This window comes from Periophthalmus magnuspinnatus, chromosome 1 (assembly GCF_009829125.3).
Source record: "Periophthalmus magnuspinnatus isolate fPerMag1 chromosome 1, fPerMag1.2.pri, whole genome shotgun sequence".
In the NCBI taxonomy this organism is placed as follows: Eukaryota; Metazoa; Chordata; class Actinopteri; order Gobiiformes; family Gobiidae; genus Periophthalmus; species Periophthalmus magnuspinnatus.
In genome coordinates this window covers 33,699,481-33,726,969 of record NC_047126.1, presented here as the reverse complement: position 1 = coordinate 33,726,969, position 27,489 = coordinate 33,699,481, and the positions used below count along the sequence as shown (strand labels likewise).

Below are 27,489 nucleotides of genomic sequence, written 5' to 3'. Positions count from 1 at the left end.
ACACAAAAAATTACTTTGTCACAAACTTTTGAAAGCCAATGAGAATATACCTCTATTTTCAAAGGTGTTGCCATGGCAACGTCTAACATTTCTCATTGAAATACATGAGTTTTGGATAACTGGGATGAAAAATTATTACTTTGTCATAGACCATTGAAATTTGGTACTTCATTGGCTTTTTTGTTCATACTGAACAAAAAAGCCAATAAAGATAGACCTCTATTTCCAACCGTTCAGGCGTGACAATGTCATAAATGGTCTCATTCGAATGAATGGAGTAGTATTACTGAGACGCTGATTTTGGGAGGAGGGGCGATGTAAGCGGTGAAAGGTAGGATCTTCGCGGTGGCGCGTACCCCACGGTCGCAACGGGTGGCAAGGGCCTTGCAGTTTTAATTATTATTCTTCCTCTTTATTATTTTTCTTTCTGCCTTGAGGCTATTTTTGACCCCCTGAACGTTAATGAAAAGTAAATTTTACTGGAACCAAAATTCAAGGTTGGTGAAAAATGTATTTTTTAAATAAAAAAATTATGTTTTAAAATGACTCAGTAGCGCCACCTCAAAAATCAAAATACATCACAGCAATGAGAGACCTTTTTCATTGTAGACAAATGAAATTTGGTAAAACCATAGAACATGTCAAGACAAGTAAAAAATTATATAGACCCACCCTAAACCCTACAGGAAGTAGGCCATTGTGGGCGGAACCCCATTTTTGCAAAATTTTAACTCTCACATTTGAATTTTTTACGTCATGGATTTCATTCAAGAAACTTGCAAATTGGTCAAAATGAATGTGGGATTATTGGCCACTCTCTTGAATTTTGCCATAGTCAGAAAATGTGGGTGTGGCTAGCCTGCAAAGAAAAAAGCCCTTTTTTGAAGTATTACATTGCACATAACTCAAACATGCAGTGTCCTATTGTCTGGCTTTAATATACATTTTGTTCAAAATGGTTATCTGAACACATTTATATACAATTTCCATAGGTCAGACATTACATTGTTCTACAACACCCCCTTGAAACTTTGAATGGAACCCACAAAAATTTGTCACAAACATTTGAAATTTAGTGTGTACATCCATCTTGCGATACTGAATAAAAAAGCCAATAAGGACATACCTCTGTCTGCAACCATGTTACCATGGTAACATAAGAAATCTGTCATTGAAATACATGGGGTTCAGAGAACTGGACTTTTGTGTAGACTAAACAGATACTCTACACTAATCCAACTATGGCCTAGAATTCATGGTTGACAATTTTTTTTTTTCATGAACCCCCCCCCCCCCCCCCCCCCAAATAAACGTGTTGTAAAATCCCTCAATAGCGCCACCTGAAATATCAAAATCAAAAAACCCTACAGGAAGTCAGCCATTGTGGATGGAACCCTTTTTTTTTCTTCTAAATTTTAACCCTCACAAATTCATCACAATGACCTAGACCCATGTGGGATTATAGGCTACTCTCTTGAATTTTGCTAAATTTGTGGGTGTGGCCAACCTTTAAACAAAAATGCCATTTTTTTAAAGTATTAAATTGCATGTAACTCAATCTCGCAGTGTCCTATTGCCCTGCATTAATATACATTTTGGTCACAATGATGATCTGAATGTAATGATATACATATGTATATGATATACAATACATTGCTCTACAGCGCCACCTTGAAATTTTGAATGGGACCCAAAAAATGTGTTTGTCAAAAACATTTGAAATTTGACATAGACATCCCTATTCCCATTAACAAAAAAGCCAATGGGAACATACTTCTATTTGGAAGCGTGTTGCCATGGCAACATCTGACATTTCTCTTTGAAATACATGGGTTTTGGTTAACTGGGATGAAAAAAAAAAAAAAGTGTGTCATAGACCACTGAAATTTCCATTCATCATACTGAACAAAAATGCCATGCTATTTCAAACCCTGCAGGTGTGAAAAAGCTTTTGGGGGGAGGGGCGATGTAAGTGGGAACGAGAGGTCGCAAGGGGTGGCGAGAGCCTTTATCACTGCTTGCAGTTTTTATTATTATTATTATTATTATTATTATTATTATTATTATTATTATTATTATTATTATTATTATTATAGAGATTTGAGAAGATTGGATTTTTTTTCTTTTCTTGTGGAAAACCTGATACAGCCTACCCTCACCTAGACTCAAGACAGTGAGTCTTAGACTCTAGACAGTGGCCGCCAGGTAAGTTACTCAACTTACTTGAGACCCCTGACTTAAGGTAAAAAGAGTTATCTTCATGACATCACAAAGTGAAATGGAGAATATTGAGTTTTTGAGATGTAGACAGACAATTAAACCAGGATTACTCAAACATGTGTGAATAAAACAAACACAACTCTGAGTATGTTTTTGAGGAGGTAACAACATTCTAACTTAGCTTAAAGCTCAGAAGAGTCAATTTTACATAACATAGGACCTTTAACTGACTTTCTGGTGTTATCAGATTATTGAAATTATGCAAAAAAGTTTGTGTGGCAAACTTTGTAAAGTAAAGATACAATAGTTATTCTAAAATGTATTTATTTTCTGACCCTAGTACATGGAAACTCACCACGCATTAGATCACGCATTAGAACCACATCTGTGTGGTTCGCTGGGGCCACTGCCAGGGACAGACAGAGACTGCAGCGCATTGTGCGCTCTGCTGAGAAGGTGATTGGCTGCAGCCTTCCATCTATACAGGACCTGTACGTCTCCAGGACTCGGGGGCGAGCAGGCCGTATAGCAGCTGACACCTCTCACCCTGGACATGGACTATTTGAGCCACTTCCCTCTGGCAGGAGGCTACGGTCCATTGGGACCAGAACCTCTCGCCATAAGAACAGTTTCTTCCCCTCTGCTGTTTGTCTCATGAACACTCTATAATATCTGCACTAAACTGGACACTTTATAACACCGGTCACTTTAATAAGCCACTTTGCACTGTTGTTCTGATGCTGCTATTGTACATATTTTTTCCCTTTAAGTATTTCATTTGATTTTTCTAAGCATATCTTTTTAACTTTGTGCATGCTCTTATTTGTATTTGTATTTATTCAGTGTGTTTATGTTGCACTTTTTCACCGTATCAAGTTCCTAGTTTGTGAACTGTGTTCACAGACTATGGCAATAAAAGTCTTCTGATTCTGATTCTGATTCTGATCTAATTATTGAGTTAACTGATTATTCTAGGGGTCTGATTTTTCTCATGTAAATGTGCTGACTATGTGGATGTGAATAGGTTGACAACACAGAGAAACAGTAGAATCCCTATAGTTTACAATGAGCTGGAGACAGGCCAGCATTATATGGTGGTATTTGCTGTTTAACTGACAGATTGCAGATTTGTTTACCTTGTTTATGTTAAAGGTCCTATATTACATAAAATGGTTTCTTGTTGGGTTTAAGCCATGTTATAATGCTGTTAGCATGTCAAAAACATACCTGGACTAGTGTTTTGCTTCATTCACACATTTTTGAATAATCTTTGTTTATTAGTCTGTCTATATCTCTGGAGCTTATGTCATAAAGTTGGAGTTTTAATATATAGGGTTTGTCTGTTAAACGTGTGAATGAAACAAAACACAACTCCAGGTATGTTTCTGATGAGGAAACCACATTATAACATAGATCAGAAAATAGCGTAATATAGGCCGTTTAATATCTTTGCAATTACTGGGCCACTATCCACATGAAACAAAAACCGGCACAAAGTTTGGTATAAACTAAACCTAAATTATTTGCCCACAATGGATTCAGAAAGTGGTGCCATGCAAGTGACAAGACAAAAATCCCGAATGAATACCAAAGAGGTTCAACATTTGCGGATTAGGAGTTTGCATATTTCTTTAAAAAAAAAAAGAATCACCCATAAAGTTATACAGGGCCCTGCCCTCCGAGATTATAACATCACCATATTCTAGAATGCAAACACAGCATTATCATGGTCGGTGTAAGGGTGACCTGCGTGAGTGTGCCCACCTCATGCGGGACAGCAGCTCCTTGAAGGTGGGCTGACTCCCCAGGGCCTCCTGCACACACACGTCTCTGTAGGACACACAATCACATCTGTCACATACAAATGAGACAAATCAAGTTAAGGTGCAGGCAGTTACATAGTACTGCACTGTCTCCACTCTCTCGTGTGCATGGTTCTTTAGGCCTGTTACAACAACACATTTTGAAGCACAATATATTGCTACAGAAAAATATAATGATAAACAATAATACTGAAACTATTTTATGCCTTTGACACAATAACAATAAAGGGGGATAATCCTAGTAAACCATTAAAAAAATAGAGAGTATATTTCAAAGCCTGAGTTACAACATAAACAGATATAAGTGACTTATTCAACTCTGTAAAGTTAAAATCTTATTGTATTACAACTAAAACAAAAATCTCCCCATTAATGTAAATAAAATGTACACACGATAAATACTGAGCACAAAAATATATTGTTCCAGCTGTCATATATTGAACGATAAGTTGATAAAGGGGCTATCGAGGCTAATGATCTCCCAAAGCCAGTTCAAGTGCTGTCAAACAAGAATTTGTACATAAATATTTTTCAGTTTATTTTGTGTTATTACCAATTTATTCACATTTTGTTGAAAGTACTTCTTACACCAGTGGGTCCCATCATTTATGTCTTGTGTACACCCTTAGAGTTGTCTCACACTCTGAATACCCCCTATTAACAGTACCAGAGTTTCTTTAGTAATTCTAAATCTCTTTACACGCACAATGCCAGTCATAACTGTTATATTTTCTTATTTAAATAAGGATGTAAAATGTACTACAACAAATATTTTATATTCAAATAACATTCAGTGCCAGTGTCAAACCTCAGAATCAGGAGGAGCAGTGTTGTTTTCGCCCAGGTCGCAGAACACTTTACCAGCTCTATATTCATCATCGGGTACTTGACGGTTCATAGGAGTTTACCCAACCAATCCACATGTGCTTTGTGGATCCTGGAGAAGGCATACGACCATGTCCCTCGGGATACCCTGTGGGGAATGCTCCTGGAATATGGGGTTTGGGGCCCTTTGCTAAGGGCCGTCCGGTCCCTGTGTGACCGGAGCAGGAGCTGCGTTCACATTGCTGACAATGAGCCAGACCTGTTCCCGGACCTTTTCCCTTTTTCACTGGTTCTGTTCATTGTTTTTATGGACAGAATTTCTAGGTGCAGCCAGAGGCTGGAAGGGGTCCGATTTGGGAACCACAGGATCTTATCTCTGCAGTTTGCAGATGATGTTGTCCTGATCGCTTCATCGAACCAGGACCTGCAGCAGGCGCTGGTGCTGTATGCAGGTATGAAACGGCTGGGATGAAAAACAGCTCCTCTAAATCCAAGGCCATGGTTCTCAACCAGAAAAACGTGGCTTGCCCTCTCTGGGTGAGTGGAGAGTCCCTGTTTCAAGTGGAGGAGTTCAAGTATTTTGGAGTCTTGTTCACGAGTGAGGGAAGGATGGAGCGTGACATTGACAAGCAGATCGGTGCAGTGTCTGGAGTAATGCGGTTGCTGCATCGGTCTGTTGTGGTAAAGAGGAAGCTGAATCGAAAACCAAAGCTCTTGATTTACCCCATAGGTACCCCATAGTACCCCTGGTTGGAAAACACTGGCTTACACTACCAGCCAAAATCTCAATATTTATTACTACTTTCTACATTTTAGATACATTCAGAAGACATCAGACATATGATGCAAGATGCATGGAATTATTTGACAATGAATATTTAGATTGAAATGCTCAAAGTAGCTATCCTGCAACAGCGCTATAAACTTTTAGCTTTCTGTCAATGATTTCATGATGAAGTCTCCAGAAATGGTTTTCACTTCACTGGTATGCATTGTCAGGGTCAAGAAATGCCAAAAGTGCAATGCAGTGATCAAAGCAAAGGGTAAAAGATAAAAATCTAGAACAAGTTTTGAGGTTTTTTTTGTTTGTTTTTTTTAAGTTGTTTGTTCTCTACATTCCACACGTGTCATTCATAGTTTTGATGTTTCACTGAGAATCTACAGTGTACAGAATAATAATAATAAAAAAAAGAAACAAATGAAAAAGAGTGTCCAACATTTGACTGGTTGTGCGTTGTGTAATTTGTGAGCTGCTGTGAGCGAGTAACGTACTTTTACGTCCTTTTGATAAATAATGTATAACACTGATACTTGAGTAATATAATAGAAAAAGTGAGTATTGTGACTCAAGTTTTGTTTATGCTTCACACTTTAAGTCTCAATGTCAAAATAGTTCAAGTTAAAGATGGCTCAAATTAAATAACTTCAGCGTTTTTTATATTGTATATATTCTTTGGAAATACCAAAATCTGTTTGGCTGCCAATTCCAACATGCTGCATCCATACAGTTAGTAGTCAGTATTTGGAAAGGAAGTTCCCAAATAGTTTTTAACTGTATCCTGTATCTCTGGTTTTCTCAGCATATGGACCCTTTAAAGGTCCGATACTGTATTACACAAAATGGATGTTTGTGAGCTTTAAGACATGATATAATGTTATTACCTCCTCAAAAACACTGGAGTTGTGTTTTGTTTTATTGACATGTTATTTTTAGTCTGTCTATGTCTCTAAAGCTCAGAATGCTTTGTTCTACCTTGTGATGCCATGAAACCGTAGTTTTCAAGTTGACAGCTCCGTTTACCTTTACTCCAGTAGAGATTGGCTATTCCAGGTCTGAAATAATCCAAATGAGTATTTTTTTCAGTTTGAGAAAAAAACTCAGCCTAAGTATGCAGAATTTGGGTGTATTTAAGTTCATATATAAATTAATTACATTTTCTTGTATTTGAGCGAAATGTGACTTGCTACAGTACAGATATGTGCTATCTGTATCTAGTCAGTGATTGAGTGATTAAGGTGAGAGGGCAGCAGTACCTCTGTTAGTAGAGTGTTCACTGATCCGGGAGGTTGGCGGTTCGAATTTTGATCTTGACATAAATGTCACTAATAGAACAGTCAGATCCATTGACCCACAGGCTGGTGGTGCAATTCCAACTCCCACAGATGAAGACTGTTGTTGTGTCATTGGACAAGATGCTTAACCTACCTCTACTCCAGTGATGTATGGTGTTGAGTGGTTCCTTGCTGTAAAAAGCTGTAAAGTGCCTCGGAAGTGTAAAAGCACTATATAAAAATGTGCCCATTTTCCAAGTGTGCGCTAGCATGCTAGATGTTAGCAGCAAAACTCCACTCCGTTCTCTAAGAGTTGTGTAAAGTGCTTAAAAAACTCATCACAGTGAAAAATTTGGATGCTCGGAATACATAAGGTTAGTGAGGAATAACTTTGGAGAACTGTAAACTGTTTAAAAAGGAACTTGTACTATTTTTTTCATGTTTAAGACAGTAAAAATCAGGTACACCACCATAAATGTTCCACAACACTCCAATACTGACCTTGCATCTGTGGCATCGGGTCGGAGGAGGAAACAGCGGAGGCAGCTGTAGGCGTGGCCTCCCTCACCGTCACAGTCCGAGGGGGAGAGGGGCTTGATGATCTGAACAAAGGATTGTGGGAAGATGCCGGTCTGCTCATTCACCGTGCCCTACTCAGACAAAACATAAACTCAGGTGGGTAATAAAAAATATTTGTTTTAGCTTTCTACCATGTTATAAAATTGTTCCCTCATCAAAAACATGCCTGAAGAGGTTTTAGATGCTGTCCACGTATGTTTGAGTATTTTAGTGATCGCTCCTGTCCCCTATTTGAACCCTCCTTATGGTTAGCTATAAGATTCTGTAAAATGCTCAATGCACATCCATGCTCCCACATGACAATTCTCCATAAATATACAAAATCTTTATAACAACTGCAACTGATACTTTACTGATACAACTGATACTTTGTGCAGAAGTTTCATTAGATGGATGCTCATTGTGTTGTGATAGGGCTCTGAAGGGGGAGTGACTTAAAGCTCAAAGCAAAGAGAGAGGGACTCAGAGCATCAAAAATGAAAGTGAAACTTATAAAACATGTTAATGCATTGTTTTTGAATATAGCATTTTCAAAAACAGTAAAAGATAACATGGTGATCTAAATAGGTTATCTGTTAGCAGGTAATACCCCATAGAAGTAAAATACCCTCTCTTTAAGACACCGCCTCACTGTGGATGTCTTTCAAGTAGCAAAGTACACTTTTATGGCCAAAAAATAAATGCATGTTTTTTCATTTTGGTTGTTTATTGCACTGAAGAACATGCATCTTTACTGCGAGTGAGCTTGCATCTCCACAAACCTGACTCTTATTTGGCCTGAAGGAGGGACCTGCAAATTACATGAAAATTCTAGTGTGAGGTCATATGTTTTAGAACTCAGTGCTACTTTGTCTCATTTTCAAATCTTACTTCACTACTTACACTGGTGAATATTTATCACAAGTATCAGTCCACCAAATAGTATATTCATTACAAAAGAAGACTCAAATGGGGCCAAAAAGCAAAAAACATGTTTTGAACAGTTCTGACTTGGTTCGGTGGGATAGTACCTGTGGGCAATATTTATCATAGTTTTACATCAGTTAAGTGGAAGAGGAAGAGGAAGGAAGAGGCGCTGAGTTCTAAAATGAAATACCTGCTCTACCTTATGTCATCAACATGGAAAACTCATTCCAAAATGCAGAAACATGCATGCATTTACACACAAGGAATCAAAGTGTTCTCATTTGCTAAATATAATATTAAATATAACTTTTGTGCAATATAGACAGGTTTTCACCCTTCTTAACATCTGCTGCCTCTGCTCAACCAGGAAGTCAAACAATAAACGTGACTAAAAACGGATCTTAAAGAAGACTTATTGTGCTTTTGTCTGCTATATACTTACAATCTATGACACCCATGGATCATTATCATAGACTGTACATATAAATGGATATAGCTGATGCACTAGCCATAGCTTTCCAAATAGGAAGTGATCATGGGTGCACTTCCAGCTCCATTGACTCATGGAAAATCACTTTACATTGAAAAATTGTCACCCCTGACTCTAATTGCTGCAGAAGCCTAATCATTTTGGTCTTAAAATGTTCGTATTAACACACTCTACATGATCCTGGGGTTTTTATTTTCCTATTTTATCTGTATATCAAGATATGAACATTAATATGAGACAAATCAGACACTTTCTTTCCCCGAGATCACTCCCACTAGCCTTAGCAACAGGTCAGCGCTGCCAAGTGCCTGTTCCCTGCTAAACCAGCGGTGCGGGTGGGCGTTTCCTTCAAAAGCCTCACTCCGGATTGGCTCTTTGGTTGGTTGTGGAAATGTGGAACTTGGCTCTAAATTTGCCCCTATAACTGCTAGCCTCGATAAACTTCATTTGACTGAAGCTGAAAGCTATGGGTGATGTCACACTCATTTAGCGCACTTCTTTATACAGTCCATGATCACTGTGTTATAATTTGCACATTAATTAATTAAATATACACATTTTAACAATTAATTAAAATAAAGTATAAAAAGAAGCTTTTTTTCATTTGAACCAAAATGATTATGCAATGCTGCCAAATCCTTCACACAATCATTCATAAAATGTACATCATAGTGGGCATATGCCAGTGAGTTCATTGGCAATATGACTCCTTGAAAATAAATGAAGAAACAACTATAACATGCTTAAAAGCTTGATAGAGAATAGGTCTGATTTAATTCTAATTATGCTAACTATGCTTTAGTAAAGTGAATAGTGTAAACTGTATAATCTGCTGTATTGATGACATAGAAAGAGGGATTCCTTTTCAGGACTCAGTGCTACTTCCTGAGATTTTCAACAATTTTTCTTCTTTTTTCCCCAAACTTGACTGGAACTTGATACAACTATATTTTAAACTGTTGTATGTATTGACCCTCAGTACTTGACTATTCAGGTCCAAAGGGGATGATTTGTATCTGTCTCACCTCCAGCCAGTCTGCATTAACCTGGCGCAGCAGGAACACCAGTTGGCCCCTTTGTAGGTTAAGCTCAGCGTTTCCACTTCCCCGGAAATCAAACAGAACCTGCAGCACAGAACCACCAGTATGAGATCCATGAGACCAGTGAGCTGCAAATAGCCACGGGGATACAGGATTGCTTCAAAATCTAAGATGGACTACACCTTTGCACTGCTGTGGAGATATCTGCTTTTCTCTGTGGAAAATATGTCTTTACCGGAATAGTTGCACAATATTTCATTTAATGTACAGTACAAAACTTTCTGGAGATGGTATGCCACCTACAGTGGGTATGGAAAGTGTTCAGACCCACTTGAATTTTTCACTCTTTTTTATATTGCAGCCATTTGCTAAAATCATTTAAGTTAATTTTTCCTCATTAATATACACACATCACCCCATACTGAAAGAGAAACATGAAATTGTTGACATTTTTGCAGATTTATTAAAAAAGAAAAACTGAAATATCACATGGCCGTAAGTATTCAGACCCTTTGCTGTGACCCTCATATATCTAACTCGGGTGCTGTCTGTGTCTTCTGATTATCCCTGAGATGGTTCTACACCTTCAATGGAGTCCAGCTGTGTTTAATTATACTGACTGGACTTGATTAGGAAGGCCACACACCTGGCTCTCAACGCTCTTCTCTCTTATATATATACTCTTATATAGATAAGAGTATATATATAAGAGAGAAGAGCGTTGAGAGCCAGAGTGAGTTGTAGCTTTGTGGCTGGTAGATTATTGCAAATAAATACGCTGAGATACAACATGTGTTTTGTGGTGATTTATTTGGCGAACACACAGAGTTATCAGTAGCGCAACAGAGAAAATGGACCTGGATGGATACAACAGACTATGGTAAGATGAGTAAATGGAGGTAAAACTGATGGTAAAACTGGCAGTCAACAAAAATTATGATTATCCGGGCCTGACTCTTAGCACCTGTGCCTGAGGTGAGTGTCGCCTTTACACACATATGTGCACGCACACCTGCCCATGTTAGCACCGCCCACTTCGGCTCGACCAGAAGCGCACATGCAGCACATAAAGTGCACCCTTTTCTGTCTCCTACACTCTGGCCTGCTCTGGTGAACTATGTACTCCAAACTGTATTAGCCCTGAACACTTCGTCTCCGGAATAGATGCCCAAGCCACTTCAACTGGCTCCTCTCAACGTGGAGGAGCAGCGGCTCTACTCTGAGCTCCTCTTGTGTGACTGAGCTCCTCACCCTATCTCTATGGGAGCGCCCAGCCACCCTGCGGAGGAAACTCATTTCGGCTGCTTGTATCCGCGATCTTGTCCTTTTGGTCATCACCCAAAGCTCATGACATAGGTGAGGGTAGGAACGTAGACTGGTCAGTCAAGAGCTTTGCCTTCCGGCTCAGCTCCTTCTTTACCACAACGGTCCGTTACAGCGACCACATCACTGCAGACGCTGCACCAATCCGCCTGTCAATCTCATGCTCCATCCGTCCCTCACTCGTGAACAAGACCCCGAAATACTTGAACTCCTCCACTTGAGGTCAGTAGCTCTCTAAACAGTGTTGGTGAAACACTGTTTCCCTCTCCTGAGGTGTCATATGCTTTGCCAGAATTTCGTTGAGTCTGACCGATGGTCCTCCTCCATGGCCTCCCCGAATTCCTCCCAACCCCAAGTTTTTGCTTCGGCGACGAGAAGTACTCGTCAAGAGTCCATCGGCTTTGGGGGTTGCTGCCGCAACAAGTTAAAGACAGAGAGCTCTCCTTATCCGGAGAACTGTTTAGAGATCTAGTCCACGAGGTCCTAGCCTTCAACTGCTGCCTAGCTCTCTCTACACCGGCCCCCTATGGATCCTATTGCAGCTGGAGGGTCCACCAGAGGACGACCCCCACGTCGCTCCTTTGGGCTGTCCCTGGCCGGGCCCTGTGGAGTAAGGCCCAGTCACCAGATGCTCAATGTTGAGCACCCACCCCAGGCCTGACTTCAGAGTGGGGCCCCAATAAATGCCATCTGAGCAATGTTATCAAACTTGTCTGAAAGTTATATCTGCATAATATCTCTTTTTATACTTAACATGAATTCAATTACTTGAGTTTTATAGCTTAAAAATGCCTTGAAAAGCATACACTTTTTTTTTTAAGTGGGCCCACCTCTACACAGATTGGATCAATTACTCGACCTATTGGCATCACTTACTGATCACCATGGAAAGTTAAATGTTGTGCTGTGGTTGTGCTGTGGTACATTCAAAGCAAAGTAATGACATCTGCATGAAGACACAAGCAGCTGGCAGACATTCGACTAGAAAGGTTACATACTACACCTTTGCTTGGATTTGGTGATTGCTTCCCATTGTGTCGCCTGACTTGTCTGTTATTTATGTTCATTTCTTGATTTACGGGTACAATAGCAAAATAAAAAAATACCAGGCTTATGTAGAGCGGGTTAATCCGAACATTTTAAGACCGAAATGACAAGCCTGACAGCAGCAGTGACAGTTATTGGGAGAGGGGCCACAGTTTACTAAGGCGCAGCAGATAATGTAGGAAAGAACAATGCCAAAGGTCCTGTACATTTCATGTGTATACTTAGACGTTTCACTATTGTATGACCACTATTAGGTAAAAAGGAAAAAACAGAAGCTACACTGGCTACTCAAACATTTTTTAATTAAACAGATGTAAATGTAGCCTCTTTTTTTATCATATATATATATATATATATATATATATATATATATATATATATATATATATATATATATATATATAACCAGAGTGATCTACAGCTATGTGTGTACCAGTGTGCATGTGTTTTACCTCAGCTCTTGGGGAAGATAACAGATCCATCTTGTCTTTGACAGTTCTCCTACAAACATTGCACACAGAGTGAAGGTGAGTCCACATGTCCTGAAAACTTGGAAAGCAATTTGACCATTTTCCAGACAAGGGAAATACATGGATATAAAAAATGATTGAATTGTATTATTTGAGTGTTTTTTTCCTGTATCCATGGTGACCCTACTTGTAGATAGCTATGCTAGCCTGCTAGTTCTGAAATGCTACAGACTTTTTACAAGCTTTGTACACCGAATATGGCAGGTCTTTTTGTTCCAGAGGAAACACTTCAAAGGAATGTCCCTTCTCATCACTGACTGAAACAACAGAACAGAGTGAAAGAGAAGGAGAGAGGGCTTTTCTGTTGTGTCTCCAGAGTCCACCTGCCTCCCCTTGGAGGCTGCTGTGATGCTCCAGGATACAGAACAGGGACATTTTTGTCCTGAGGGATGAGTGAGGTCTCCTCAAACTGCCCTAACACTGTACCTGATGACCCTGCCTGTGGAGCTGCACTGAGACTTTTCTTTTACCTTTTCTATTATTGTATTTTACTACTAAATGTGCTTAAATTGCCCCTTGGGGACAAATAAAGTGATATTGATTAGATTTGTCCAGTAAAATTACAACCTAAGGGCCAGTTCCTATTGTCATCCGAGCCAAATTATCATTTGTTAGGGATGTGGTTCACAAAGTTGACATATTAATCTGATTGTGCCAGTTTTTGCTTCATATGGGTAGGCCCACTAATTACACAGGTATTAACCATAAACCAAGAGGTAAACCTGTATGTGGTACAGAGGGAGGACTGGTAGTATTACACTTTGCGTGTTGGTGGACGCAGTCTCCTGAGGGCCCGTGGCTGTTGCATACGGTCCACTTCACTCTGATAGAAGAACATGCGCAGTGCTTCATCCAAAAGCAGCCACTGAAGAGCCAGCAACTTCTGCAAAGATTTACACGGGTTGTCAAAAGATACTTATAGTTATATCAAAACTAAATACTCATTTGAGTCGCATTCATAGGAGAGAAATGAACCTGAACCAATATAGACCAGGGTCCACCCATGGTCTACTATGGAACCTACCTGGGCTATTGAGGGATTACACAGATATAAAGTCATGTTGTAAAAAAAAACAAACAACATTACCATTTAATGTTGAAAATCACCTTCTATTGTAAAATTTTATTTTTTTTTCTATCATTGTGGTATCAGAATCTGAATTAAGTAGCCTTAGTATTGGAATTGAGTTTGAAATTTTAATACCAGGACACAAACAGGAATGAGGGCCTGAGACATAATCTCTCCCCCATATATAACCCAGAACAATGAGAACAATAGCAGGGTCATTAAAGGCTGAATAGGATAGTTTCAGATGAAACTGGAGACAATAGATGTTTAGAGTTTCAGTGTAGCTAACCCCTCCCTTCAGATACATATAAGGCAGTGGCCACCAGCAATCTAACCAGAACTGAAGAAGCAGCTCGGATGAGCAGCGAAATGTCTTCACTCTTACAACGATTTGTCCAGTTGGTAGATTTAAACTTTGTCTTTTGCTATGGACCAGAAATCCATGTGTTTGCATCCTGACTCCTACAGCTCGACACAGACAGTAAAAGATACAGGACTACATTATACCATACTCCATCTATGCAACTATACAATGACTCAACCTTATGTCATAGATAATACTCCCTACAACTGAACAACAACTCACCTTGTCATAGATAATACCGGCTATCCTGGACGCCTCCCTGGGGAGGTGACATGTCCCAGGGGCCTTGGGCCTCCTTCTGGTGGGCACGTCCCACCAGAAGGAGGCTCAGGGCCTTGGGGTCCCACTGGAGGAGCTGGAGGATGTGTCTGGGTTGAGGGAAATCTGGGAGTCCCTACTTAGGCTGTTGCCCTGCAACCCAGCCCCGGATATTGATCCAAGATGGCGCCACGTACGGTCGCCCTGGTGATTTGGTGCGCTGTGTGTTTTTTTGTTTTTGTGCGTTTGTCCTGTGTTCGCGTGCTCTTACACCCGTGAAGAGCTCTTATCCATCAGAACTACCACTCCTGTCGATCTACTGCCGGTCTTTTTAGTTCCTGCAGTAGATTTTGTTCACTCTTTGGCCAAAAGAGTGAGACGCCGAAGACGAGGAAAGCGGGCAGGGGCCTTGGTGCGCCTCCGGAGACGCGGCGCTCGCACGCCCCTACCTGGAATTTTCCTGTCTAATGTTCGCTCACTCAGCAACAAGACGGACGAACTGGCGCTGCTGATGAGGAGAAACAAAGACTTCTCTTCCTCTTGCGTCTTATGCTTCACGGAGACATGGCTCAATGAGCGTATCCCGGACTGTGCGCTTCAACTGGAGGGATTCCAACTCCTCCGCGCGGACAGACAACGGGGACTCTCCGGGGGAAAGACGAAAGGTGGAGGTGTCTGTTTCTTCATCAACAACGCCTGGTGTACGGATGTGACTGTGATCTCCCAACACTGCTCTCCCGCCGTGGAATATCTTTTCATTAACTGTAGGCCTTTCTATTCTCCACGTGAGTTCACTTCATTCATTCTTGCTGCTGTTTACATCCCTCCGTGCGCGGACACGCACGAGGCTCAGCGCGTGCTCACGGAGCAGATTCTGGATGTGGAGCGAACCTTCCCGGACTCTTTACTGATCATCCTGGGGGATTTTAATAAAGGAAATCTGAGCCAGGAACTGCCCAAATATAAACAGTTTATTAATTGCCCGACGAGAGAGCAGAAGACGCTAGATCACTGTTACACAACAGTCAGTGGAGCCTACAGAGCCGTGCCCCGCGCTCCTCTAGGATTCTCTGATCACGTCATGGTTCACCTCATCCCTGCTTACAAACAACGGCTGAAACTCTCCAAACCTGCTGTGAGGACTTCTAAGAAGTGGACCAGTGAGGCTGTGGAGGAGCTTCGCACGTGTTTGGACACTACAGACTGGGATGTGTTCAAGGCTGCCACAGACAGTTTGGATGAGTACACAGACACTGTGACGTCATACATTCAGTTCTGTGAGGACAGCATCATTCCATCATGCACCAGGGTGACTTTTAACAACGACAAACCCTGGTTCACACCCAGACTTAGACATTTGAGGAGGGAAAAGGAGATGGCTTTCAGGGCAGGAGATCGTGAAGGCTACAGGCGTTGCAAGTATGCGTTTAGCAAAGAGGTGGAAAAGGCTAAAGCGAAATACAATACACGTCTGGAGCAGCAATTCTCCACCAACGACTCTGCTTCTGTCTGGAGAGGGCTTAGGCAAATCACCAACTACAGGCCCAAAGCCCCTCCCGCCGTGGACAACAAACAACTAGCAGAAAAGTTAAACGGCTTTTATGCAAGGTTTGAAGTTTCACACCCCTCCCCCTCCTCCCCCACCATCATGGACATTACCTCCAAACCCACCTCGGACCCCCCCTCCTCCCCCACTGCCCTCACAGTTGTGGAGCAGGACGTGACTAAGCTTTTCAGGAAGCAGAATCCCCGTAAGGCCGCGGGCCCAGACGGTGTCTCTCCTTCCACCCTTAGACACTGTGCTGAGGAACTGGCTCCTGTCTTCACGGACATTTTTAACACCTTCCTGGAGTCATGTCACGTCCCAGCCTGCTTCAAGCTGTCCACCATTGTCCCCGTCCCCAAGAAGCCCAGGATCACTGGACTTAATGACTACAGACCTGTGGCGCTGACGTCTGTAGTCATGAAGTCATTTGAGCGCCTGGTCCTGCACCACCTCAAGTCCTTCACCTCCCCCCTCCTGGACCCTCTGCAGTTTGCCTACAGAGCCAATCGGTCTGTGGACGACGCCATTAACCTGGCCCTTCACTTTATCCTCCAGCATCTGGACTCCCCGGGAACCTACGCCAGGATCCTGTTTGTGGACTTCAGCTCTGCATTCAACACCATCCTCCCTGCTCTGCTCCAGGACAAGCTCGCTCAGCTCAACGTGCCTGACTCCACCTGCAGGTGGATCACTGACATCCTGACAGACAGGAGACAGCGCGTGCGGCTGGGGAAGAATGTCTGGGACACTCGGACTATCAGCACAGGAACTCCACAGGGCTGTGTACTTTCTCCCCTGCTCTTCTCCCTGTACACCAACTGCTGCACCTCCAACAACGACTCCGTCAAACTGGTTAAGTTTGCGGATGACACCACCCTCATCGGACTCATCTCGGACAGCGACGAGTCTGCCTACAGGAGGGAGGTGGACCGGCTGGTGTCCTGGTGCAGCAGCAACAACCTGGAGCTCAACGCCCAGAAGACAGTGGAGATGATCGTGGACTTCAGGAAAGTCACAGCCCCCCTGCCTCCCCTCACCCTGACGGACTCCCCCATCACCACTGTGGACTCTTTCCGCTTCCTGGGCACCTGCATCACCCAGGATCTCAAGTGGGAGCCGACCATCAGCTCCCTCATCAAGAAAGCCCAGCAGAGGATGTTCCACCTGCGGCAGCTGAGGAAACGCAAGCTGCCAGTCCAGATGATGGTGCAGTTTTACACTTCCATCATTGAGTCCATCCTCACCTCCTCCATCACTGTGTGGTTCGCTGGGGCCACTGCCAGGGACAGACAGAGACTGCAGCGCATTGTGCGCTCTGCTGAGAAGGTGATTGGCTGCAGCCTTCCATCTATACAGGACCTGTACGTCTCCAGGACTCGGGGGCGAGCAGGCCGTATAGCAACTGACACCTCTCACCCTGGACATGGACTATTTGAGCCACTTCCCTCTGGCAGGAGGCTATGGTCTATTGGGACCAGAACCTCTCGCCATAAGAACAGTTTCTTCCCCTCTGCTGTTTGTCTCATGAACACTTTATAATATCTGCACTATACTGGACACTTTATAACACCGGTCACTTTAATAAGCCACTTTGCACTGTTGTTCTGATGCTGCTATTGTACATATTTTCTCCCTTTAAGTATTTCATTTGATTTTTTAAGCATATCTTTTTACCTTTGTGCATGCCCTTATTTGTATTTGTATTTATTCAGTGTGTTTATGTTGCACTTTTTCACCGTATCAAGTTCCTAGTTTGTGAACTGTGTTCACAGACTATGGCAATAAAAGTCTTCTGATTCTGATTCTGATAAGCAGAAGAAAATGGATGGATGGAATAATCCCTACAACTAACCTTATTTCATACGTAATACTCCCTACAACTGTAAAACCACCCACCTTATGTCATAGATAACTTATAATCCATACAACTATACAACAACTCACCTCATGTCATAGATAATGCTCCCCACAACCCACCTTATTTCATAGATAGCTTTATAATCCATACAACTGTACAACAACACACCTTATGTCAGGGGTTGGCAACCTTTAACACGCAAAAACTCTAAATCTTATCTTTTAGTCTTCCCAGGTGCTTTGTCTCCATGTGCCAAAGCAGTTTTGAAGGTTTCATTGCCTAATTCGCTTTTCCTCCGCATATTACGCAGAGCGGACTCTGCGTCAGACCTGTTCCCGTTGCATGTTGGACTCCGCCAGGGCTGCCCTTTGTCACCGGTTCTGTTCATTATATTTATGGACAGAATTTCTAGGCGCAGCCAGGGGCCGGAGGGGGTCTGGTTCGGGAACCACAGGATTTCATCTCTGCTGTTTGCGGATGATGTCGTCCTGATGGCTTCATCGAGCCAGGACCTGCAGCAGGCACTGGGGCGGTTTGCAGCCGAGTGTGAAGTGGCTGGGATGAGAATCAGCTCCTCTAAATCCGAGGCCATGGTTCTCGACTGGAAAAAGGTGTTTTGCCCTCTCCGGTTGGGTGGTGAGTCTCTGCCCCAAGTGGAGGAGTTCAAGTATCTCGGGGTCTTGTTCACGAGTGAGGGAAGGATGGAGCGTGAGATTGACAGGCGGATCGGTGCAGAATCTGCAGTGATGCGGTCGCTGTATCGGTCCGTTGTGGTGAAGAAAGAGCTGAGCCGGAAGGCAAAGCTCTCGATATACCGGTCAATCTACGTTCCTACCCTCACCTATGGTCATGAGCTCTGGGTAATGACCGAAAGGACAAGATCGCGGATACAAGCGGCCGAAATGGGTTTCCTCCGCAGAGTGGCCGGGCGCACCCTTAGGGATAGGGTGAGGAGCTCAGTCACACGGAAGGAGCTCGGAGTAGAGCCGCTGCTCCTACACATTGAGAGAAGCCAGCTGAGGTGGCTCGGGCATCTGCTCAGGATGCCTCCCTAGGGAGGTGTTCTGGGCATGTCCCACCGGGAGGAGGCCCCGGGGAAGACCCAGGACACGCTGGAGGGACTATGTCTCTCGGCTGGCCTGGGAATGCCTTGGGGTCCCACCGGAGGAGCTGGAGGACGTGTCTGGGGTGAGGGAAGTCTGGAAGTCCCTGCTTAGACTGCTGCCCCCACGACCCGGCTCCGAATAAGCAGAAGAAAATGGATGGATGGACTCTGCGCGTGAGAGTCACCTGTAGCGACAAACCCATATTTTAAGTAGGACTCCTGGTGTTGTCTGTTAAATTTATCTTTCTTTTTCTTGGAGGTTGTAGGCTCCTCTTCTGGTTCCTCAGTTGGCCTTTTCCCCTTTGTTAAAAAGCTCTCCAAAGACTTTTGTTTTGGCTCATTTTCACTCGCTTGTGGCTCTACTTTTGTGCATCGTGTCTGATGTGTTACACGTGATACGTCATTGCGGAGACAAGAGCAGATAATAAACTTGCCACTACATCAAATAGATTTCTGTGGCGATTTCCTCTCAGGATTTTCATGATGTATCTACGAATGAGTTTATTAGTGCGTCATTAGGGACGGGCGAAAGTTACATCAGAGAAGATTCTCCTGCTCCTGAACCTCTGCACAGTGTCTGAAAATCAGGGCTGTGTCTTTACGCTGGGCTGTGAACTGTGTCTGTGAGGCGTGAACGGTGTTAGTTTTTAAGATTGTTCCGCGAGTGTGACGATTATTTTGATCAACGAAAAATAAGAAAATATAATTTAAACTACAATAAAAAATAACTAACACAAATAAAATGCACTTCAATTAAATATTTAAAATTTATTTTCCCAAGCCACGCAGAGCCGCAATATACGGATGAAAGAGCCGCATGCGGCACCAGAGCCGGGGGTTGCCGACCCCTGCCTTATGTCATAAATAATATTCCCTACACCTGTACAACAACTCATCCTATGTCATAGATAATATGCTCTACAACTGTACAACAACTCTCCTTATGTCTTAGATAATACTCCCCACAACAACCCACCTTATTTAATATATAACCTTATAACCCATACAACTGTACAACAATACACTTTATGCCATAAATAATACTGCCTACTATTGTATAACAACTCATCTTATGTCACAGATAATACTCCATACACCTGTACAACAACTCAACTTATGTCATAGATAATACTCCCTACACCTGTACAACAACTGACCTTATGACATAGATAATACTCCCTACCCCTGTATGTAACCCAGGTGTAAAATACATTAACCTGCAGTGAAATATATAAATCCCCATTTTCTATGTGTCAGTGAAAACGCCACATGACTTTGTTTCACTGATGTGACCATCTCGACCAATCGTGTGGTAGTAGCCCTCCATACAATGTAGCTGTGTTCCTCTCCTGCCAGAATAGGGAGGAAAGCGCAACAGGACAGCTGCACAGATATTCACCATTTTTGCCATAAATAATGCCATCCGTGTTCTAAATCCCTTGCTACAACTTGGAGGAGCCCTTACCACCACCACAGACGCTGGGTATAGACCGCTATGGCCAATATAAACGGAGGATTTGGTGAGTCTGTCTGCTTGGTTGTTTCCTATGGAGCATTAGCATCACAATCTTGCACCTTGTTTCACCTGTCAATATATCATTGACAGGTGCATTGTTGTGCTAATGTAGCCAATTTAAGTTAATTTTAAGATAATGTACCCTTTTGTTCCTTGGCCAAAGCAACTTAAAGCCAAGAGGTTGTCTGTTTTTTTCAGTGCACTTTAGTTGAGCCAGTTGTAAACTGCCTATCGTTGTATTTATGCAAACAGTATCTTTACTTGAAACTTTGTGCACACTGACTGCTCACCTAAACTAAGCTAGCTAATGCTAAATAATAGCGATAGCATTTTGCTAAACGTTGGTCCTGTCTGTCTAATATAGGCCGAGTGTGCCCGAGTTGGGTACCATATCCGATGGTGACCTAGGAGTCCTACAAAGAACCTGAACATCACACATTCAACTCTATATCCCTCTGCGGTCTGATAGGAGACTGTTGAAGCCTGTCACTCCCAAAGACTCAATCACACTCACACATCCATAGCCTCAAGGACCTTTATCAACACATAGACAATCTGGATTATCCTATGGACAATTAAGCCCACATCAGTGGCAAATCATTTTTGTTTATTGTGAATCTTTTTCCGTTGTGTGCCTCTTGTTTTGGGGAGTTGTTACTTCAATTGTTGCATTGTGTTTATTGTAAAATGAGCTCTAATCCAAGAAGTGCACTTAATTTAACTTAACTCAAAGGTTAAATATTAATAATAATAATAATAATAATAATAATAATAATACTTTTTATTTATAGGGTGCCTTTCTGGGCACTCAAGGTCACCTTACATACAATATATACATATACAGACAGTTAAAATCAACATTTAAGAACATACAGTTAAAAGCATTCAGATAAAAAACATTGAAAAAGGAAAGGGCAGGTGTGGATTATAAAGAATATGCCAGTCTGAACAAGTGGGTTTTGAGGTTGGATTTGAAGTGTGAGAGTGTGTCAGTATTGCGGAGGTCAGGGGGGAGAGAGTTCCAGAGCTGGGGAGCAGAGCGGCTGAAGGCCCTGCTCCCCACGGTGACAAGCCGGGCTGAGGGAACAGAGAGATGGAGAGAGGAAGAGGAGCGGAGAGAGCGAGCGGGTGTGGCAATATGGAGGAGGTCTGAGAGGTATGGAGGTGCAAGGTTATGGATGCCTTTGAATGTGTGGAGCAGGATTTTATATTGGATGCGGTGTGAGATAGGGAGCCAATGAAGTTGCTGTATGATGGGTGTGATGTGGTTGATGGAAGAGGTGCGTGTGATGATGCGAGCTGCTGAATTCTGAACCAGCTGAAGTTTATGGAGTGTTTTTTGTGGGAGACCAAAGAGAAGAGAATTGCAGTAATCTAGGCGAGAAGTGACGAGGCTGTGTACAAGTACGGCTGTGGACTGTGGTGTGAGGGAGGGCCGGAGACGATTAATGTTGCGTAGGTGAAAACAGGCGGAGCGGGTGATGTTATTAATGTGAGAAGTGAAGGAGAGAGTGCTATCGAGGATGACACCCAGACTCTTAACCTGAGGGGAAGGAGAGATGGAGGAGCCGTCAATGGGTATGGAGAAATTGTTGATTTTGTTTAGGGTGGATTTGGTGCCGACAAGGAGAAGTTCAGTTTTATTGCTATTGAGTTTAAGAAAATTGGAGGTGAACCAGGATTTGACTTCATTGATACAGATAAGAAGGGTTGATGGTGGGAGTGATGAGTTTGGTTTGCCAGAGAGGTAGAGCTGGGTGTCATCTGCATAGCAGTGGAAGTGGATGTGGTGTTTCTGGAAAATGTGGCCAAGGGGGAGGAGATAGATGATGAATAGGAGGGGACCGAGGACAGAACCCTGGGGAACACCTGTGGAGATAGAGACTGGATGAGGAGTGAAAGATTTGAGCTGAATAAACTGAGTGCGGTCAGAAAGATAAGAGTGAAACCATGTGAGGGCTGTGCCAGTGATGCCAATAGAAGAGAGTCTGTTCAGAAGGATGGAATGAGAAATGGTGTCAAAGGCTGAGCTTAGGTCAAGCAGAAGGAGGATGGATACTAAACCAGAGTCAGCAGAGAGAAGAAGGTCATTAGTGATTTTGAGTAGAGTCGTTTCAGTGCTGTGGAGAGGACGGAAGCCAGATTGGAATTGTTCATACAGGTTATTGGAGGACAGGTGAGAGTGAAGTTGAGCAGAAATTGTTTTTTCAAGGATTTTTGAGATGAATGGGAGATTAGAAATGGGACGGAAATTATTGAGGTCAGTGGGATCAGATCCAGGTTTTTTGAGGATAGGAGTGACAGCAGCAGTTTTCAGAGGAGAGGGAACAGTTCCAGAGGTGAGGGAAGCATGGATTATGTTAGTGATGAGAGGAGCCAGAGATGGAAGAGTAGCTTTAACGAGGACTGTGGGTAGAGGGTCAAGCTGACAGGAGGAAGTTTCGGATTTTTGAATAAGGATGGAGATTTGATTGACAGAGGGCAGAGTGAATGAAGACAAAGGAGAGATAAAGGCAGGAGGAGATACAGTGAAAGGTAAAGTTATAGCAGAGGACGGGGTTAACTGTTGGTGGATAAGTTGGATTTTTGTGGTGAAGAATGAAGCCAGTGTATTGCAAAAAAAAAGACAAAATTCATTTCAAGCTTGACATTCTATTTGTTCTGTAGATTTGTAAATATTGGGTATTTGTTTGTATATCTGGTCACTTTCAATATATTGCATCAGCCTCTAAAAAGTAAATCTCTGTGTCGGCCAGTATTATTATACTGCTTTCCCACCTCCCAGCGAGCCGCCACATATATATATATATATATATATATATATATATATATATATATATATATATATATATATATATATGGGATGTACCACTGGAACATAACTGAAGTGGCTGACATCAAGAAATCCTACCAATGACTTGAGAGAGCTGGTCTGAAGGACAGCACAGAGGCACTCATCCTGGCTGCACAGGAGCAGGCCTTGAGCACCAGGGCAATAGAGGCCCAGAGCTACCACACCAGACAAGACCCAAGGTGTAGGCTGTGCAAAGAGGCCCCTGAGACAATTCAGCACATAACTGCAGGGTGTAAGATGCTGGCAGGGAAAGCATACATGGAGCGGCATAACCAAGTGGCGGGCATAGTGTACAGAAACATCTATGCAGAGTACGGACTGGAAATCCTAAGATCAAGGTGGGAAACACCTCCAAAGGTAGTGGAGAATGATCGAGCCAAGATCCTGTAGGACTTCCAGATACATACTGACAGAATGGTGATGGCAAACCAACCGGACATTGTGGTGGTGGATAAACAGAGCAAAGCCGTTGTGGTATCGCAGTACAAAGTGATGGGAATATCAGGAAAAAGGAACATGAGAAACTAGAGAAATGCCAGGGGCTCATAGAAGAGCTGAAGAAGGCCTGGAAGGTGAAGGTATCAGTGGTGCCCGTGGTCATCAGAGCAGTGATCCCCAAACTGGAGGAGTGGTTACAATGGATCCCAGGATCATCAGACATCTGTGGGGGTGTGGGGGTGTGTCGGGGTGTGTGTGTGTGTGTGTGTGTGTGTGTGTGCATGTATATGTGTTTGCGTATGTTTGCTGTAGTGTGAGCTTCTGTGGCCAAGATAGACCTACCTTCATGTACACGTTGAGTTCAGGAATTCTGTTTTCTGCAATATCTCTCTTGTTGCCAATATATATTTTACCTAAAGGCAAATTCAAAATTTTAGTTGCATCACTTATGATTTGTAAAGTAGCATTTCAAAGTGGCTTGAAGGAAAAAACAAACAAACATGCAAAGCCTATTAAAGGGTCTGTACCAGATTAACCATGAGTGAGGAAATATGTTTTAGTTTGAACTTAGAAGTGTAAGTATATGGCCACAAAATGTATAATTGTATTTAAAATCTGTTTCTGAAACTTTTTAAACCATCAAGTTATTAAAGCATTTCACCATTTTTTTTGTTTTAAATGTGCTTTTTGAACTTCAAACAACCACATTATGGATATTAGTTGGCACGTAGCTGTTTAGCCTCCACGATGAACTCTTAATATTTGAATTTGTGAAAAATCTATAGAAATAATGAATGGAAAGTTTACTTCCGGAACCAGGGCAGACTTGGAATTGGATGAAACTGTGGAGCTCCATTGTAGCATGACTGAAAAATTACGTGTGGGAAAGTGTCAGTTGTTTCCTTTTAGTTCTCCAATCTCTCCCTACTGTTTGCTTTTCTGTTAGTCTTGAAATTACACCATGACAGAAAATAAAGTATCTGGGATAGTAAAAGGCAGTTGATTTCCCATGATTCCAAGTAACAATGTGCCTTGTTGAATAGCAAAAGGTTTAGTTGTTAGTACCTTCTGTATGAGTTATTACCTCAAACATTGTTATGTAGAGAGAACAGATTATATATATTATATTATAAGAGTCTTAGTTTATTATTTAGAATTTAGTAATTTGGGATTTGAATCTATCCGATCCATTCGTTTCAAAAAGCCATTCAAACGACTTACTTGAGCCACCTGCTCTGCTTCTGTGCTGAATCTTGTGTTGGTTCTATGTTCTATGTAAATCAATATAAAAATGTACACATATCAGAAAAAGATTCAGCTGTTTTAAAAATGAGATCCGGATTCAACTGTTCACCTTAAGGAACCGTTCAAAAGAGCCAACTCATTCACACATGTCACATCACCAACGTCTTCAGTTGGTCATTCCCAATAAAAGCACTGGCATACCAACACAGTCATATAGCGTGGATAAAGTGGCAGGGTGGGCGTAGCTCACTCTAGATCAGTGCTTCTCAAATAGTGGGGCGGGGGGAGGGGGGCGCTTATGACACTGTAGGTCAGGGGTCACCAACCCTGTGCCCGCGGGCGCCATGTTGCCCCCAAGCCCCACATGAGTCGCCCGCAGACGGTTCTAAAAATAGCACAACTCACTAATGAGCTGCATCTAAAATTTAATTTTATTCTGTTGCTATTTTTTTTTATCACTCTTGCGTTTATATAGATTTAAAAATGACAATATTTTAAACATATGTTCATTATACGTGAAGTTTAGATAAGTTAAAGTGAACTTTGACCTACTCACTTCAAAGGTCAGTATTGTGCGTGTGACAAAACCAGTGCTCCCCTCGCGAGCGCTGTGAGGATGCGCTGAATGCAGTTTCTTACTCCAAAACATGGTAGAAAATAAAGACATCACTTTCCCAACGATTTAAGACAGTAAAAGAAACCTGTGCGTCTCTCATCTGCGGAGCGACTGTGGTGACGGCAAAGACACAATGTGGAGGGACACTTCACTACGGCTGTGTCTCAATTCGCCAAATGCACCCTTCAAGGGTCCTTACGAAGTACTCTTCAAAAGTGTAGTTTCAAGGTTCCGGTCGAGAATCTGCCCTCCTCAGTGTAGTCTCCATCTTGCTGAAGTGGGACAGGCCCACACCACGGACCGCACTTCCACCGCTGTCTTTGAACGTACGATACGTACATTACGTACGTTGTTTTTAATGATTTATTATTTAATAGAAAAAAAGTCAAGATATCGTCGTCACAGCCGTTTCTTTCTGTTTAGATTGAATATCAATAGGCAAATATAACGTTCGAGGTGATTTTTTTACTCAATTGTAGCTACTTCATAACTTAAACAAAATATACCTTGTGAAAACGTAATAACAGAGACAGAGGTAACAATATCATTTCTACATTCATAGTCTATAAACCAGAGAACACTGATTAGTTGTACATATAGTGGGATATTGCAGTTTAATGGTTCGGTATCTTGGCCAGTGGCTACACCACTTTAATAACAGTAGAGGGCACTGTTTCCCTTCTATGCCGTGCCAGTTCTTTTCATCTGATTATTATAAGGTATTTTCTATCAGTGCAGCGCTACATCACTAGGTCTTGATTTACTAACACGAAAGTAAATGACACGTGCCCACGAGGGGCACAGACATATGGAATGTACCGGAACACATGAAGATTTTGTGCATGTCTCAGGACTCTCTTCTGTCCTTTCCTCAGAGTCCGTTGCTTCATTGTTCACATTACCTGTGTGCAACTCATCAAATCCTTCTGACTTTATGTTTCAGTCTCTTGGTCTTTGACGCTTACAATAGAAACGAAGATTCTTACATTATTCTTATTGCAGTAATAATTTTTTATGATAATAATGTCTTCTTATTGTCTAGCAATAACTGCACATTCCTTTATTCCATGTAACTCCTTTTAATCATCAAACACACTGTACAGATCTTTATTCAGATTTAACAGTTTCATGTCACACTGTTGTAGATGAGGTAAACCAGTACGAACATTTGAACGTATATTGCGCAACGGACTCCATTTTCTTCTCTTTTTTGCGTAGGCGCGGTGCATGACGGGATATAGAAGTGCGTGAAGTGTGCACGGAGATCCATGGAGATCACGTCTGATCTCCATGGAAACGGTGCAAAGGGAAGGGCAGGTTTGTCGGCCGCATTCAGTAGGGTGGGTTGAAATGGGACAGCCCTTGTCGTGCCGGAAATTACGTCACTGCCCTTCGAACCGCCCTTCCAATGGTGATTCTAAGGCCAGGTGGGTGAATTGGGACACAGCCTACGTCTCACAAAATCCACACTAACTCCCCACGGGGACACGCACTCCCCACGGGGACGCGCACTCCCCACTGGGACGCGCACTATGGGCAGAACAAGCCCAGAGCTAAACGCAGCTTTGTGGAAACAACAGGCTTTTTTCACGACACCGGTGAAAAAGTCACTTAAAGTTAGAGTTATTTAAAAATATGTAAGCTTATTTTTCTTTAACATTACATAATTGATAACTTTATGAAACATGGTGCAATGTATATTATTTATGTTTTGTTAAAAAGGTTTTTCAGTGGATAGTGAAAATGGGACACTTTTCCTATGAGATGTAGTGATGTAAGTGTCAT

The 27,489-nt window shown here is 42.3% G+C and overlaps 1 protein-coding gene across 1 annotated transcript in view; it reads right to left on the bottom strand.

Moving 5' to 3' along the window:
- LOC117370518 (neutrophil cytosol factor 4-like) overlaps window positions 1–27,489 on the bottom strand; it is a 38,634-nt gene that overhangs the window by 8,421 nt on the left and 2,724 nt on the right. Inside the window, exons 3-8 of the mRNA XM_033965966.2 lie at window positions 24,186–24,256; window positions 13,594–13,718; window positions 12,758–12,806; window positions 9,921–10,019; window positions 7,422–7,570; window positions 3,985–4,050 (exon numbers count right to left, since the gene is read on the bottom strand). Of these exons, the coding sequence (XP_033821857.2) occupies window positions 3,985–4,050; window positions 7,422–7,570; window positions 9,921–10,019; window positions 12,758–12,806; window positions 13,594–13,718; window positions 24,186–24,256 (559 nt within the window). The remainder of the gene's footprint in view (window positions 1–3,984; window positions 4,051–7,421; window positions 7,571–9,920; window positions 10,020–12,757; window positions 12,807–13,593; window positions 13,719–24,185; window positions 24,257–27,489) is intronic.